Raw genomic sequence first — 15,747 nt, forward strand, 5'->3', positions numbered from 1 at the left:
GATCCTTTCGAAAACTACAAGAACAAGATGGTAAAACACTAGCTGAGCTGGATGTCATTACTGACGAATTCAAGAGGCAAGCTTCGGATAATTTCTCTCGATGGAAGGCTCCAATGACACTTTCGTTAGAAACAAGCTCGGTAGAAAGTGAAAGTCGAAGATGCAGTCCTTCGAGATCTTTTTTTTTTGGGGCAAACATCTCATTATTTGCACATTTTAGCCAAAGGAGCCGGAATGGTGCGACAGGATATTCAACTAGTGAAAAAGACGAATTAACTTGTCAGAAGCTGTACAAGATTTGTACCATCAAAAGAGTTTTTTTTTTGTCTCTTCAGACGTAACACTTTTATCACCAATAAGGGTTATTCAGAATAACAGGCACATTTTTTGGATCAATGCCTCGGACATTTCATGCATCACATATTTAGACATTTTGCATTTCTTATTTTCTTTGCATTTTGTTATTTTCTTTGCATTCACATTAACTAATATATACATGTCTCATCAAAATGAGTAAATACTGGATACACCGCCTCAAGTATTGGACACACCCCATCCACATAACACTCGTTTGAAGAAGAAGAGGATGGAAGCCAGAATTACACAAATCGAGGAGAATATGTTAAAACTACAAAAGGAGCTAGAAGACAAAATAAACCAGAACAGTCGAAATACTCTAGAAACAATCACAAAGAACCAAGAGTCCTTGGTTGATCAGATTGTTGCCAAGTTAATTGGCCTACAACAGACCAGTGCGCCTGGGGCAGGTTCATCGGAAGGGGTAACTATACAACCTACCCCACAAGTGGTTATCTCACCTGAAATCTTACCAGAACTTCGAGGGGACTCTTCTGCTGCAAAATCAAAGCCCTTGTCCTCTGTATTTAACCCTAAGAACAATCCAGGTTATTACCATGTATCGGATTTGGATGAAGAGGAAAAAGCGAGGAAGATAGAGGAAAAAATCAAACAATTGGAGGACCAAATGAATATAGTCAAAGGAGACCGTGACTACCATGAAATCGATGCAACGGAACTTAGTCTAGTCCCGGACTTGGTTCTTCCCCCGAAATTTAAGTCCCCGGAGTTCGAGAAGTTTGACGGGAATAGTTGCCCATCCGTTCACATCACCATGTTCTGCCGAAAAATGACAGAATATGGAGGAAACGACCAACTCCTGATCCACTGCTTTCAGGATAGTCTGTCGGGCTCAGCCATTCGGTGGTACAACCAGCTAAGCCGATCAAATATCAAGACCTGGAAGGACCTGGCCAAGTCATTTCTGGAACAATACAAGCATAACAATGATATAAGGCCAGATCGAGTTATGCTACAAAACATGGAAAAGAAGCATAACGAGAGTTTCAGGCAGTACGCACAAAAATGGAGGGACTTGGCTGTGCAAGTTCATCCACCGTTAGATGAAAAGGAAACTCGGAAACTTTTCGTGCAGACTCTGAAGGCTCCATACTTCGGGCATCTGGTGGCGATCACATCAGGAAGCTTTTCAGACTTGGTTATGGCCGGAGAAATGATTGAGTCGGCCATAAAGCAATGCAAGATTAAGGATGGGGAAGCCAGTAAGAAGCCTCCTATGAGGGAGAGGGATGGAGAGGTTAATAACATCAAACACTCCAGCAAAGGTGTTACAATCTCCAGCCCAAAATCAACTGCAGCTGTACCGTTAGGTACTTCTAAACAAGATTCCAGGAGGGAAAGGGAACATTTCGACCCAATTCCCATGACCTACAAAGAGCTTTACCAGCAACTTCTTGACACCCATGTGGTGTCACCCTATCCAGTAGAACCCATGAAGCCCCCATACCCCAAGTGGTATGATGAGAATGCGTATTGTGAATATCACGGCGGAGTCCCAGGGCACACAATTGAGAACTGTTACGCATTCAAGAGGGTTGTACAAAAGATGCGTAACCAGAACTGGATCGACTTCAACAACTTGGGGACATCCAAGTGAGGAATATCATTTCATCATTTGAGGCATTCTGTTTGACTTTGTTTTTCTTCCATTTTTTCTCAAAGTTTTTGTAAGAACATTTTAATCAAATTTATGTTACTTTAAAAGATGTTAAGCAATGGATCATATTTGCAAATTTGTAATTCTTTGCATATCATTTGAATTAAGAAACTCTGTAAACGATTCAAAGTTATGAATCTTTGACGAAGTAACATGATTTAATAACAAGGACTTTGACCTTATCCAGAATATACCCTCAAACACCATACCCGCTCTTGTAATTAACCAAAATACCCTTTTCCTTTCATAAGGTGCGGACAACATGGGGCATCATTTGCATATGACAATTACTATGTTTTTTATTTAAGACGTTCAATGACGATGATGATATTTACAAATGAAAGAGTCGAGTAGGTGAATCCAGTTTAGGTCAGTTGCTGGAAAATTGAGCTCTAAAGATGGGATTCCTTGACTTTCAAAAACACCTAAGCTATAACAGGTTCTTCTTGACAATCTTAGGAAATTAAATCCGTAAAAACTGAGCTATTCCGCTAAGGCAATTGGTTATAGAGGAAACTTGAAAGCCCTGGCCTTATGAGTAGATTACGTTCAAACCATGACATTGCTCGGACACTTGGCAATTCGGTGTTTGCTCCACTGCTCTTGTCAGGCTGAAGACTCCGTGATGAGATGAACCCTTCAGTTAACTCGATAAGAGTGATTATAATATTAAGCTGTCCCTCTAAAGCAATTGGTTAAATGCCCCGGCTTTATGGATTCAGCTAGTCAGATAACGCCAAATTAAATCAAATTTATCTAAGCAAGAAATTTTCGGTAAAATGGACTAAGGGAGTTAAGGAACACCTGTTATAGTTGACTACACACAAGCACTCAAGAATTTCATTTTTAGACCGATATTTTTTGCACTGCCTTTGTTGGAAGAGCCTACAAAGCTTGAACAAATGAAAAATTTCAGAGGACTGAGATAAAAGGTCTAGTAATTGATCATGCTAGTTGCGTCATTTTGTCCGCACCCAATTAAAGTGCCAAAGCATGTGGCGATATTTAAAAAATGACATTTTTTACCAAAAAAACCTTAGAAAGGAGGCCAACTTGTCCCTTTAAACATTTGTCAAAGATTTGTAACTCTGAAAGCATTAAAAGAGCTCTTGATTCCTTTGATATTTTTGAACTCACATTTACAATTTGATTCAATTGCGAACAATACTTTACATTTCTCTCTCCTGAAACAAGAAAAAGGAGAAAAACGTTTTCAAACAGAACAATCTCAGATATGAAATGTCTGTAAAGCCCAAGCTCGATAAGCAAATAGGGCACGATCGACTCCATGGACCAGATTGGCAGGCAAAGCACGAGACTCCATCCAAGAAATAACACATAATTTATTCATGTTGCATGCATCTTAGACATACTTAGGTGCATCACATTCATCATTTTAGCATACATAATTTTGCAGCTTTCAGAGTCAAGCTTCGACTTCAGGATGAAGGTTACTCGACTTGCAAGCACCTTTAAAGAACGATGGTGTAACTCAGCAGCAAGAAGCTACACCTCAACCGACTTTACATAACTACAGATCTCAGATGGGTTCGAGAACCAATTCAGATCAAATCTAGTTCAGTTCAAACTCACCAGGAGCAACATGTTTTCAGTTAACACTTTCAAGCCAGATTTCAATTCCATGACGGAAGATATCCGGCTGTCAGAATTTATCAGTAGGTTTTCCCAGACCAGCTTAGGGGAACCACCGGAAGAATCATGACCGTTTTCGACCCGTAAAGGGAAGCCATTTTTAAACAAACTATTTGCAGCTTAGCTCAAGGCCAGAAGGGCTATCTGCCACCAAAACCTTTGAGTTCGACTACGCTCAGCTCCAAGGCACATCATTTGCAGTATAGCTTAAGTCGAGAAGAGCTATCTGCCAAAGACCCTTAAGTTCGATTACACTCAGCTTCAAGGGCATAACATTTACAGCATAACTCAAGGCTAGAAGGGTTATCTGTTAGCAAAGACCTTTGAGTTCGACTACGCTCAGCTCCAAGGCACATCATTTGCAGAATAGCTTAAGTCGAGAAGGGCTATCTGCCAAAGACCCCCGAGTTCGATTACGCTCAGCTTCGAGGGCGCATCATTTGCAGCATAACTTAAGTCAAGAAGGGTTATCTGCCAATCAAAGACCTTCGAGTTCGACTACGCTCAGCTCCAAGGCATATCATTTGCAGCATAGCTTAAGTCAAGAAGGGCTATCTGCCAAAGACTCCCGAGTTCGATTACACTCAACTTCGAGGTCATATCATTTACAACATAGCTCATGGCAAGAAGGGCTATTTGTCAATAAAATTGTCGAGTTCGACTCTATTCAGCTCGATGATACCTCAATCACACTACTGTTTGGCTGCAATCAAGGTTTTCATATCCAGAAGAAAACTTGGGTTAGCCGTGCCTTAGTGACAATAAACCGTTTTTCCGGCAGTATAGCTTAAGACGAGAAAAACTATTTGTCAACGAAGACCTTCGGAGTTCGATTTTATTCAGCTCGAGGGCCTATCAACCACAGGGTGGAGTCAAGAAACTACTTTCAAGTCGAATTTTCCAACCCAGATCTTTAAACCGAGGAAAAGACCGAGGCAGACTACAACGAGAAGTCACATCCCGATTCAAATCCCGAACTGCGGCTTCAATTCTATATTATTTCGAGATGGACTCGACTTCGCGACGGAGGAGCCATCCGCAACCCAATTCGACAGGGAGTTATTTTTCAACTCCACAGAACGAAAATTTGTGTCTTTTTATCTTTGTCCTATTTTTCGTTCCACGAAAAAGGACAAAGAGGGGCAGCTGTAGACACTAATTTTCGTCGACATATTTTTTTTCCCCTTTATATGTACCTACATATTTATATATATACATATTTTGAAACTACGTATATAATATATAGTTTTTAATAGTTTTTAAAATTATATAATATATAGTTTTAAAAAAAACATTTTAGAAAATATATATAATATATAATTTTTAAAATCATTTTGAAAACTTATATATATATATAGGTTTTGAAAACATTTTTGAAAACATATATATTATAGTTTTGAAAACATTTTGAAAACATTTATATATTATATAGTTTTTAAAACGTTTTTGGATATTTTATATAATCCTTTTTTTGAAAACATGTTGAAAAAATTCATATATTATATAGTTTAAAAACATTTTGAAATTTATATATTATATGTTTTTGAAAATATTTATGTATATATATATTATTTATTATTATTATTTATTTTATTTTTATTTTATTTTATTGTTTTGGTCTTTTCCAGGTCCAAGTTCATGGTCCATTTTTTTTTAATCCAACACAGGCACGGCTCCAGCCCGTAGGACATGCCTGATCCAGCCTGTTGGAGTTTAGGGTTTGGGAACCCTAAAACATGTTTAGTCATCGCGCCGCACGGGAGTTCAAGGGTCATGGGCGAAACGGCCGGCCGTTATCCCGGGACTGACCCATCCCGGGATGGTCGGTCAACCACGAACCGAGCACTCCACAATATCCGGGGTTCTCAACGGCCGGCGGGGGTTATAAAAACCCACGGCCAAGTCACTGCCAGGGTCAGAAAACATCCACAGAAAACCCAAGAATCGGGCACAGCACACCGAGAGAACAAAGAAACCAAGACCAGAAACCATCATCGAGTACCACACAGTCAAAACACATCAACACAACAAAAACATAGAACATCACAACATCAACACAGCATCAACAGTACTAAAATACACGAAAACAGAGCCAAAATAACATCACTGAAGCCAAACCCCAAACACAAGTAAAGGAATACATAAAAAGGCCAAAGCCAAGAGAAACCGAGAGCGGGCACGGCGAGAACAGAAGCGGAAAGGTCGCCGGAAAGGTAAAAGGTCGAGACTTTTTGTTTAGATCTACTCCGATAGGTGGGGTTTTTGGGGATTTTAGGCTTGGATTCGTGTTTACGGGGTTAAGGGGAATATCTTGCTAAGGTTTGGTTTTGTTTCCGGCGGCCGGGGCGGCGGCGGACGGCGGTTCAAGCCCCGGAGCGGTTCCGATCATCTCCCCCGCTGAGAGAATTGAGAGAGACGAGAGAGAGTGCAGAGAGAGAGGAAAAATGGCCAAATGAGAGAAATGAAAAAGCAAAACCCTATTTTCGGCTTTAAATACGAAATTCAAAACGGCGTCGTTTTACGAAGGATTGATCTGCAAATAGAAGATTTTTAAATCCTCTCCGCAGTCCCTGGTATTTTGGATCGGTTTTCATTTTGGTCACTATTTGTAATTTTGACCTCGAATTTGCAATTTAATCAATTTGGTCACTATTTTCTAATTCATTAAGCTCAATTTGTTCCAATTTGATCATAAGTTTTATCTTTATTTTTTTATTTTACTTTTAAATATTTTTTTTAACTTAACCTTTTATTATTATTATTTTTTATTTATTTCTTGCATTCATTATTATTATTATTTTTTATACCTTTTATTTATTAGCATCTTGTTTTCGCTTTTTATCTAACATATTTTGTTTCAGTCGTGATTTCAGCCGATCAAATGGTAAGTAATTCGGATCGAATAATTTTAATTTTAATTTAATTTCTAATTTTCGCAATTAAAGACAACCGATAAATTAATTGGTACCGAAAGGGCGGTTCAAGGGTGCTAATCCTTCCTTGACCGTAATCGACTCCCGAACCCGACATGTTTTTGGTACAAAGCAGATCAGGTAAGATGGTGTCCGATCCACCTAAATTCATTTTAAAGTGGTCGGTGGCGACTCCCAATTCGTTTAATCCAAGTCGAAGCCCAATTCCGGGGCCCAACCGAAAAGACGGTTGCGACAGACGGTATAAAAAGGATATCAATTGGCTAATCAAGTACAGTGAATAGATAATGATATAGAATGATAGATGTGGACATATTTCCTGTAGGGAGTCGATTTATGTGTATCATTATTCGGTTGCGACTGACTATTATCAATGGTTTAATATGAATGGGAAGTCATTCATACTTTTTTGAGGAAGCACGAAGCGAGAACATTTATCAGCGTTGAGAAAAACGTCCACTATCACAACATCATCATCCCCCAACTCGTGGACGGAGAGCATACGCTTCTACTCATCCTCAACTACAACACCAGAACCAGCACAACATTCATTGTCTACGTTGATTTTACATTCTCAGTCCGCCACTGTACATTGGTACATCGCTATTCAGATGGCATCACAATTATTTCAGATGACACCGAAACTGTTTCAAATGCCACAACAGCCAATTCATATACCACCACCGTAGAGTTTTATGACACCTCTTGGAAAATATTATACTAAGATGCTTATGGATCTAGCATGAGCTTCATATGTTGCTTATTTGGTGGGTGATATTTCACCACAAACATAGAAACCTCTGGATCAGTATGGATCGCAGTCATTGATGTCGATGTTTTCTTAGTTTTCATGATTCTCCATGATGAGTGAGATGGTTAGTCACCTACCTACATGGTTTTTATTTTATGAGGATGCTACATCATCACTCGTACCTCATCAACAAAATATAGATATATATGTTGCTGCTGCTGATGATGACGAGAATGAGGAGGAATAGTAAGTTATACGAAGAGATCCTCATCAGATTATATAGTTACCGCCCTGTAGAACACATTAAAGACACAAACATCAATAAACTTGTTTAGTTTTTAATGTTTTTATTTAATTTTCTTTGTTTATCATAAAATGTAATAAATTATGTACTTTTTATTTATTTTGTTTCTTAATGTTTAGTTTTTAATGTTTCTATTTAATTATTTTTATTATTTAGTTTGTAATGTTTTTATTTAATTTTCTTAGAGTATTTATTGTTTTTATTTATATGGTAATGCTCAAATGACATTAATTGAAAGTAAAAAAAAACAACACAAACTGAGATTTCAGAAACAACAATTACATGGTGTTGCTCAATGATTACGTGATGATAAAAGAGATAAACATTTTTTCCTATTGTAGCCTAGGTTTCTACAACACCCACATCTTTTATTTTCTTTGGACGTCTCTCGAATATCTATATCACAATGAATTCAAATGGATTTTGGATGACATGTCTCCCTTAATAAGGACATATATAGTACAATCGTAAGTTAATTTTGAACCTCGTATGGTTTTTTTATTGCCTATCGAGGGAACTCTAATTCATATACATTAAATAAGATTAAAAATTAATATACGAGATCCACAAAATGATTATAGTCTTGACGGGTATAAGAGCAAGTTGCTATGACATGGGAGCATTGATAATTCAGTGCTTGAAAAAACTCACATGAAATAATTCATGGGTTCGAGAAAAACTTGTTACAGACATTCCAGTTGATGCATCAATTTTTTTAATATATATGCAACTAATCTTGGGGGATAAACAAAATCGTTTTGCATTCAAGTTAAAGTTTGTCCGCCCGAGTTTGGAAAAAAACGCTTCTAAACGAAAATAAGTCGTTTTAACTAAAATTGTTACTAGTAAATGGAGTTTCCCCTTCAAGGTCAAATTGATAGCCTCAGCTAAGTTGATTATCATATGTCTATATCGAAATCCGCCATCGTATGCATTTGTCCACATTTATTTATTGTTCATGATGATGTAATTGTATTATTGCTCATTTTTTCATCGCAAATCTTGAAGCATTGACTCCAACGTTTGAGGTAATAATTCGTAATATGCTCGTCAAATGTAATACTTATTGTTAAGTTCCCATAAAAATGAAAATGATTGAGAAATAAAATTAGACATTGTGACATACCCATACACATAAGTAATTAACATTCATATTTTTTTAAAAAAATTCCATGATAGTTTACAATAATATGTCAGATACAATACCGATGTTAGACATGGGACGGTTGCCACATTGGACCCAAATAATCCATTGCTGCTTTGATTCTAGCTTCGCCATATGAAATAATGCATATTTTTTCCCTCGTGATAACATGAGATTAAGTTTATGATAAAGCCTAAGAATATGTATCTTCACCTTCAACAAGGGCAAAAACAACTGGAATAATGTTACGGTTACCATATTAGACAATGACCAATAGTAAAACTTGCTTTTATTTTCCATACAATGATGTTTTATCAATTTGGACCACGAGCTTACAGTATTTCACTACATTAATACACTATGGGCAAGTCTAAAAAAGCCGATAGAATTGACATCGATCACGAAACACTTGATCACTGCGGTATACATGACAAGTTTCAAAGTTGACTACTGTCTCAGGATTCAGTTTGCGTACTACGTTAAACCAACTTGGTAGTTCATTATAAGATGAATATCACTCGTCTTGAAGTTTTTTAATTGCATTATACTTTCCCTTCCATGCTTTCCTATAAGAGACGGTGTACTCATATTGATATTGTATAGTTGCAATCAACACCACAATAGCTATATGAGAGTTTGCTTTTACTATGGGCATGATGGTTTGGTAGATAATGTCGGAGTCCAAGTTGGGATGATCCTAGTTAATTCCTCAAATATAGTATGTGCGATGACCGTTATATACTTTTAGTTCTAATATGTTGTTTTTCCTCTTCCTCTTCTATACACTAACCATCCAGTTGTATTTGTTATCACGTTGGACACAATGGTAGACATACTTTTTAGTGGTAGATCGGTCGACTCTGGAGTTAACATAATCACAAATTTTGTAATTATTAATTACAATCATCATTTCTTCTTTGGATGAAAACTCTATTATGATATATATAACTCACCATCAATGACTGATGAGTTAAATCCGTAGACACCAACATTATGTATATCCAAAAATTATGGCCATTACATTGCATCATAGTCAACTTCATACATGTGTGTTGCGGTTTCGGTGCGTGCCGTATTTATGGGAACTTCATCTACATCATCATTATCAGAATCTATGTTTAACTACGGTGATTTTGGCTCAACAAATAGTCAAGTCTCAACACTATCCGCACCTGGGTCACGAAAAGGTTCTTCTGGTGGAGATGAGGGTTCCTCTGTGATGCTGGTATTTAGGTCGAACAAGCTGGTAGTGTAATGCCTGCCTCTTGAACTTGAAGGCATCATGTCATATGTGTTTTGAATTGACTGTTGTGTCGTAGACATCTCCACATTGAGGTTGAAGAAGCTCGCAGTTAAATGTCTCCCCTTGGAACTTGAAGGCATCGTGTCAAATGGGTATTGAATAGATTGTTGTATTGAGGGAATCTCTATATTCAGGTCAAAGAAATTGGCAGATGAATGTCTTCCTCTTGAATTGGAAGCAATGTTTCTATACAAATTATTTGTTTAGCCATTTCGGTTCATATCGTTACAAGTTGATGATGAATGCCTCTTCGTTGAGCTTAATAGAATGGTACCAGAATATGAATTTTCTATTAACAAGGTAAAATTATTACACATTACTTGAGTTAGGATATCAACTTGATCAACTTGTTGAGTCAATACATAGTGAGAGCATAATAACATACCATGAACCATAGACACTTTAACAAATATGACATATGTTTGTGTAACATCGTCTGAATTTTGATTCTGAGCATTAACCATCATAGCAACATCGTCATCATTTTAGAGTACGAACGCTGTATAAGTTAACGAAAATAGTGAAGTCGAAAATCTATACTGAAGTGAGGACAATCTTCTAGTACTCCCAACATGAATCTTCCTTGAAATTTGAGTGATCATCTCCTCAAGAGTGGTGTTTCTCTTGAAGGATAATGTGACATAATGATTTGATGCAAAGACAACGCTAGTTTCATCTTTTCAAATTTATCCATCATAGTAAACAATAATTGAAATACGCCTCATTTTGAGAGTTTGAAAGATTAAGAGTCTTATATCTTCATGAACAAATAATTTTTTCTAATACACGGTCATTCTCCTATTTAAATAAATAGTATACAAATTAAAATATAAACTAATATTAAAAAAATAAAAAATAATCACAAGAATTAAATATCACAATTTAATATTGTTACCATATTGGTAAAATGTCTAGAGATATGATCACACATTCTATTTTACAACCGTAAAAGTAATAAAAAATAATTAATACAATAAAATTTGATCAACTTATTAAATTTGAAATAAATATAATATAATAAAAATAATTTTACATTCTAAAAACAATAACAAAATCTACTTAGCTTGATAGAGAGAATTGATAGAAGGAATAATGTGAAAATAATTTTGTTGTGGCTTGATATTAGGATTCAGGGAAGTATTTATAGGGGGAGGGGATGGGTGATTGGCCAGAATAGCATGGGTAATAATGGAAGGCGCATATCATGATTCGTGCCTCCATGACATGTCAAAAAACCTCGCGAAGGCACGTTTTATAAATCGTGTCTTTCTACCGTGACGTCAATTCAGATAAAACCTCAATAAAGTACATTTCCTGATTTGCACATTATGTACATATGTCAAAAAAGAGAGTATTAAATCGATAATATTTGAATTATTATTAGAATAATTTTTAGATAAAAACGCCTACAATATGATCATATGCAAAAGAGAAATGAAATGTGTTTGCCATTAATTATGGAGAAGAAGTCGGTCCGAAAAATTAGAAATAATTGAGATTTCCCACACCCGAATCCGTTAATGTGCTGCTGTCTGCTTGCTGTAAAGCATCAGTTTTGTTTCTTTGATTAACACGCCATTTATGCTAATTAATTATTGGGTAAATTATACGTTAGTACATAAATTATTAGTTTTTATCTGTTTTAATACTTAAACCTTCAGTTCTTTCAAAATCATATCTAAAGTTTAGTTTTTATTTTATTCTAACACAATTATTCAAAATTTAACGTTAATTTTTTTTTAATTTTAGGTACTTAAACGGGCCAAACTTGATAGTTTAGATATAAAACACATTAAATTTTTAACGATATGATACTAAAATAAAATAAAAACCAATTATTACATTTGATTTTAAAAAATATTAAAAATTTAAATACTGAAATAGATTAAAACTAATTCTTTAGCTACTAAATAGTTGGTTTACACTTAGTTCTTCTAATTTTTTTTTCCAATTCTCTTTCCAACACATTTCTCAATTCTCGCTATAAATGCATCCAAACCCTCCGTAGCCCTCCCTCATCTCTTTCACTCCTCTGTTCTCTCTCTCATTTTCCCCGTAAAAAGAATGAAGATATCAGCATCCTTATTGCTTGCATTTACCCTGCTGCTCATTGGTTGTGCTTTTGGCCCCAACACTCTTGTTTCAGCTAAACGAGGTGCTCGACGTTATGCTCATGCCAAAATCGCTTCTAAGCCCTTTGAAGGTAAGATTTCTTTTCATCTTTTTCAAGACCAGCTTGAAGGTTTCGACTTTGTTCAATATTGTTGAATAACCTTCCCAAATATACATTCTTGTTCTGCTTCAGGGTACCTCGAAAATGGAAACTTCGAAGAGCAGCCGAAACCAACATCCATAAAGAAAACAGTCCTTGTAGGCCCACACGCGCTTCCCAAATGGACCGTCAAAGGGTTAGTGGAGTACATCTCGGGCGGGCCTCAACCTGGCGGGATGTATTATGCGGTGGCTCATGGCGTCCATGCCGTGAAGCTCGGCAACGAGGCCACCATTTCGCAAACAATACCAGTTAAACCGGGTGTACTGTACGCACTGACATTTGGTGCATCGAGAACCTGTGCGCAAGAGGAGGTGTTGAGGGTATCGGTGGGTACGCAGTCGGGGGACATACCGTTGCAGACCTTGTACAGCAGCTTCGGCGACGATGTTTATGCTTGGGGTTTCATTCCCAAAACCAAGTACGCCACCGTTGTATTCCACAATCCCGGCGTCCAAGAACAGCCCACCTGTGGTCCATTGTTGGATGCGGTTGCTATTAAGGAGCTTGTCCGTCCAAGGCCTACCAGAGGTACACATTTTAGGATAAGCTATGCATTTCTTAATAAACTATTAGTTTTAGCATCTAAACTTGCTATAAATTTTGACATGTTTTAGTGTGTAAACTTTTAATATTTTTTTAAACTTAACGATCAATTTTGATCTGGGTAGGAAAATTAGACAAAAACTAAAGATTTTAATAGTGGGTACTTGAATGAAATGAGAACTAAGGTTAGGTGTGTTTTTGAAAAAAATAAAAGTGTAGGTATTAGAACATATCAAAACTAATAATTTAATTATTAAATACATAATTTATCCTAAATTTTAAAGTAAGAAAATAACTTTAAAATTTGATTAAATAATAACTTCAATTTTTTAGAGCATTTTAATTCTAACGTGTTATTTTGATAAAAAATTAGATGTAAATTATTAGTTAAAAAATATATATAACTATTCAAAATAGAAGATTTTTTACATTAAAATAAAATATTTATAGTTAAAATGTTTTTGAAAAAAAGGAATAAAAGTAAATGTACGTTATACTCGACACATGTTCACCATGAAAACCAGAATCTTTTAGGTTAGTTACTTATTTTATTGATAATGTTCGTTCTAAAATTTATTTTGCTCTTTTTATTTAAAAGTTGTACTGATAATATATACATGTATATTCTAATAAATATTTATCAATTTCTTCAGTTTAAGACTAAAGTGATTATGTCATTAAATGTTGAGGTTTTTTACTTTAAAATTAAATATTAAGACCAAAATATTATAAAATGTAAATGGATCAAAATGTTCATTTCAGTAAACATTGGGCACTAATTTTAGTATTACACCTTTAATAAGAAGGCTTTTTATTGCAATATATATATATATATGTTTGATTAATGCAAAGTTATATATTTAATCTCTAACAAACACTAACATTGCAGATAATTTGGTAAAGAACCATGGCTTTGAAGAGGGACCTCATCGCCTTGTAAATTCCTCAAACGGTGTCTTGCTCCCTCCCCGACAAGAGGATTTCACGTCCCCACTCCCAGGCTGGATCATCGAATCACTTAAAGCAGTGAAGTTCATCGATTCGAAACACTTCAACGTCCCCATCGGATACACGGCGGTTGAGCTCGTCGCTGGGAGAGAAAGCGCCATTGCTCAGATTCTGAGGACCATCCCGAACAAAACATACAACATGACGTTCATCATTGGAGACGCCCGGAACGGTTGCCACGGGGAAATGATGGTGGAGGCATTCGCAGCCAAGCATACGGCCAAGGTCCCCTTCACGTCTAGAGGGAAGGGCGAATTCAGGGCTGCAGGCTTGACGTTCAAAGCAGATTCGGCCAGGACAAGGATTACATTCTACAGCTCTTACTACCACACCAAGACCGATGACTTCGGGTCTCTCTGCGGTCCTATTTTGGATGAAGTTCGGGTTTACCCGATTGCCTAGATCAGCACATCAGGCATTTAATGTGTAATTGAAGGGTCTTGTAAGAGTGTTGGTTGGTTTTATGACTGTATATTTAGTTGTTGTCGAGGCTCTTCGTAAGCTGTGTAAACCATACATGGAGAAATATGTTGCCATTGCTCACTATGATGGATACATAATAGATTTTAAAAAGGGTTTGAAGATGCTAACGCTATTTTTGATGATTCATTTGATGGGATTTACTTCTCGTTTAGTTTTATTTTATTTTATTTTAGTATCACGTCGTTAAAAATTTAACGGATAGACTAATAACACATAGTTACGGTGGACGGGATCAATCCTAACAACATAGTCTATTTTCAGGCGCCCCAAATGATTAACGTCGGATGAGTTAATGTTATTATGGATGAGTTAATAGTATAAACTACTTTCAAACTCAACTTTTTACTTCGGTAAAAGAAAAAAAATATAAGACCAAGTTGTAATTATGGATGAGTTAATGTTATAAACTAAATGTATTTGTGTTCACCTATGTATACCCTATTAATTAAGAGCTATTAAGTTTAACTTTATAATTTATGCAAAAAGGGTAAACTTGTGATTAATAATGATTCAATAGTAAAAGAAAATATGAAATCAAAACATTAATGGAGTTTTCTAACTTTATTACATTTTTTTGAGTATATGTTTATAAAAGTTTAAATACGCCAAATGTTTATGTATTATTTTAAAATTTAAATATTAGTCATATATTTTACTTTTACAAACTTAAGTCCCTATATTATTTTTTTAATTGAAAATCTAAGGCTATATCCTAATTTTTATTCAATTTTATTATTTGATGAACCCACAACTTAAAAAAAGATAATTTTTATAATCTTTTACGTTTATAATTTTTTTTATCAAATTGCCCCCTAAAAATCTATAAAATAGAGAGTTGAAAAACTATATTTGTTCAATTCTTAATTCTATTTTTGAAATATTAAGGGCTAAATTGATAAAATTGTAAACGTAAGAAGTTATAAAATGTTTCCTTTTTTTTATAATTGTCAAATTAACAATTAATGATAAACTTAAGGATAAACTATAAGATTATATCTTTAGTTTAAGTTTTATAAACTTTGCCTCACGAAATTCAAAAAACATAATATTTGGTCACTTTTGTTTTTATTAATTAAGATGCGATCACTAAGGGTTAACTGTTGTTAGACCTTTAACGGATTGCTTATGTGTACAATGAATTTATAAAATTTAAAATGGTAAACTACACAAATTGTAATTAATGTTTGAGTAAGTTTTCGTTTTCCGCACTAAAATTTCGAAAGTAACAAATTGCTCACCAAAACATCAAATAGGTCTTTGAACAATAATATTATATCTAATTTACCCAAAAGCTTTCTAGTTTTTCCTTCTTCTT

The 15,747-nt window shown here is 35.5% G+C and overlaps 1 protein-coding gene across 1 annotated transcript; it reads left to right on the top strand.

The window, feature by feature from the left end:
* The first annotated feature begins 12,132 nt into the window (after positions 1–12,132).
* LOC120199381 lies at positions 12,133–14,432 on the top strand. The gene is made up of 3 exons (XM_039200477.1): positions 12,133–12,326; positions 12,429–12,926; positions 13,831–14,432. Exons 1-3 carry the CDS (start codon positions 12,188–12,190, stop codon positions 14,349–14,351), a joined length of 1,158 nt encoding a protein of 385 aa, XP_039056408.1. The 5' UTR covers positions 12,133–12,187; the 3' UTR covers positions 14,352–14,432.
* Positions 14,433–15,747: the final 1,315 nt, after the last annotated feature.

Source organism: Hibiscus syriacus, unplaced genomic scaffold (genome assembly GCF_006381635.1).
Source record: "Hibiscus syriacus cultivar Baekdansim isolate YM2019G1 unplaced genomic scaffold, ASM638163v2 tig00005459_pilon, whole genome shotgun sequence".
Taxonomy (NCBI): domain Eukaryota; kingdom Viridiplantae; phylum Streptophyta; class Magnoliopsida; order Malvales; family Malvaceae; genus Hibiscus; species Hibiscus syriacus.

What these genes read in the sequence shown, in the direction of transcription:
- LOC120199381 (XM_039200477.1), top strand. Translation starts at nt 12,188, where the DNA reads ATGAAGATATCAGCATCCTTATTGCTTGCATTTACCCTGCTGCTCATT. An exon ending in CGCTTCTAAGCCCTTTGAAG is followed by an intron (nt 12,327 to 12,428) that starts GTAAGATTTCTT and finishes GTTCTGCTTCAG; the next exon opens with GGTACCTCGAAAATGGAAAC. An exon ending in CCGTCCAAGGCCTACCAGAG is followed by an intron (nt 12,927 to 13,830) that starts GTACACATTTTA and finishes CTAACATTGCAG; the next exon opens with ATAATTTGGTAAAGAACCAT.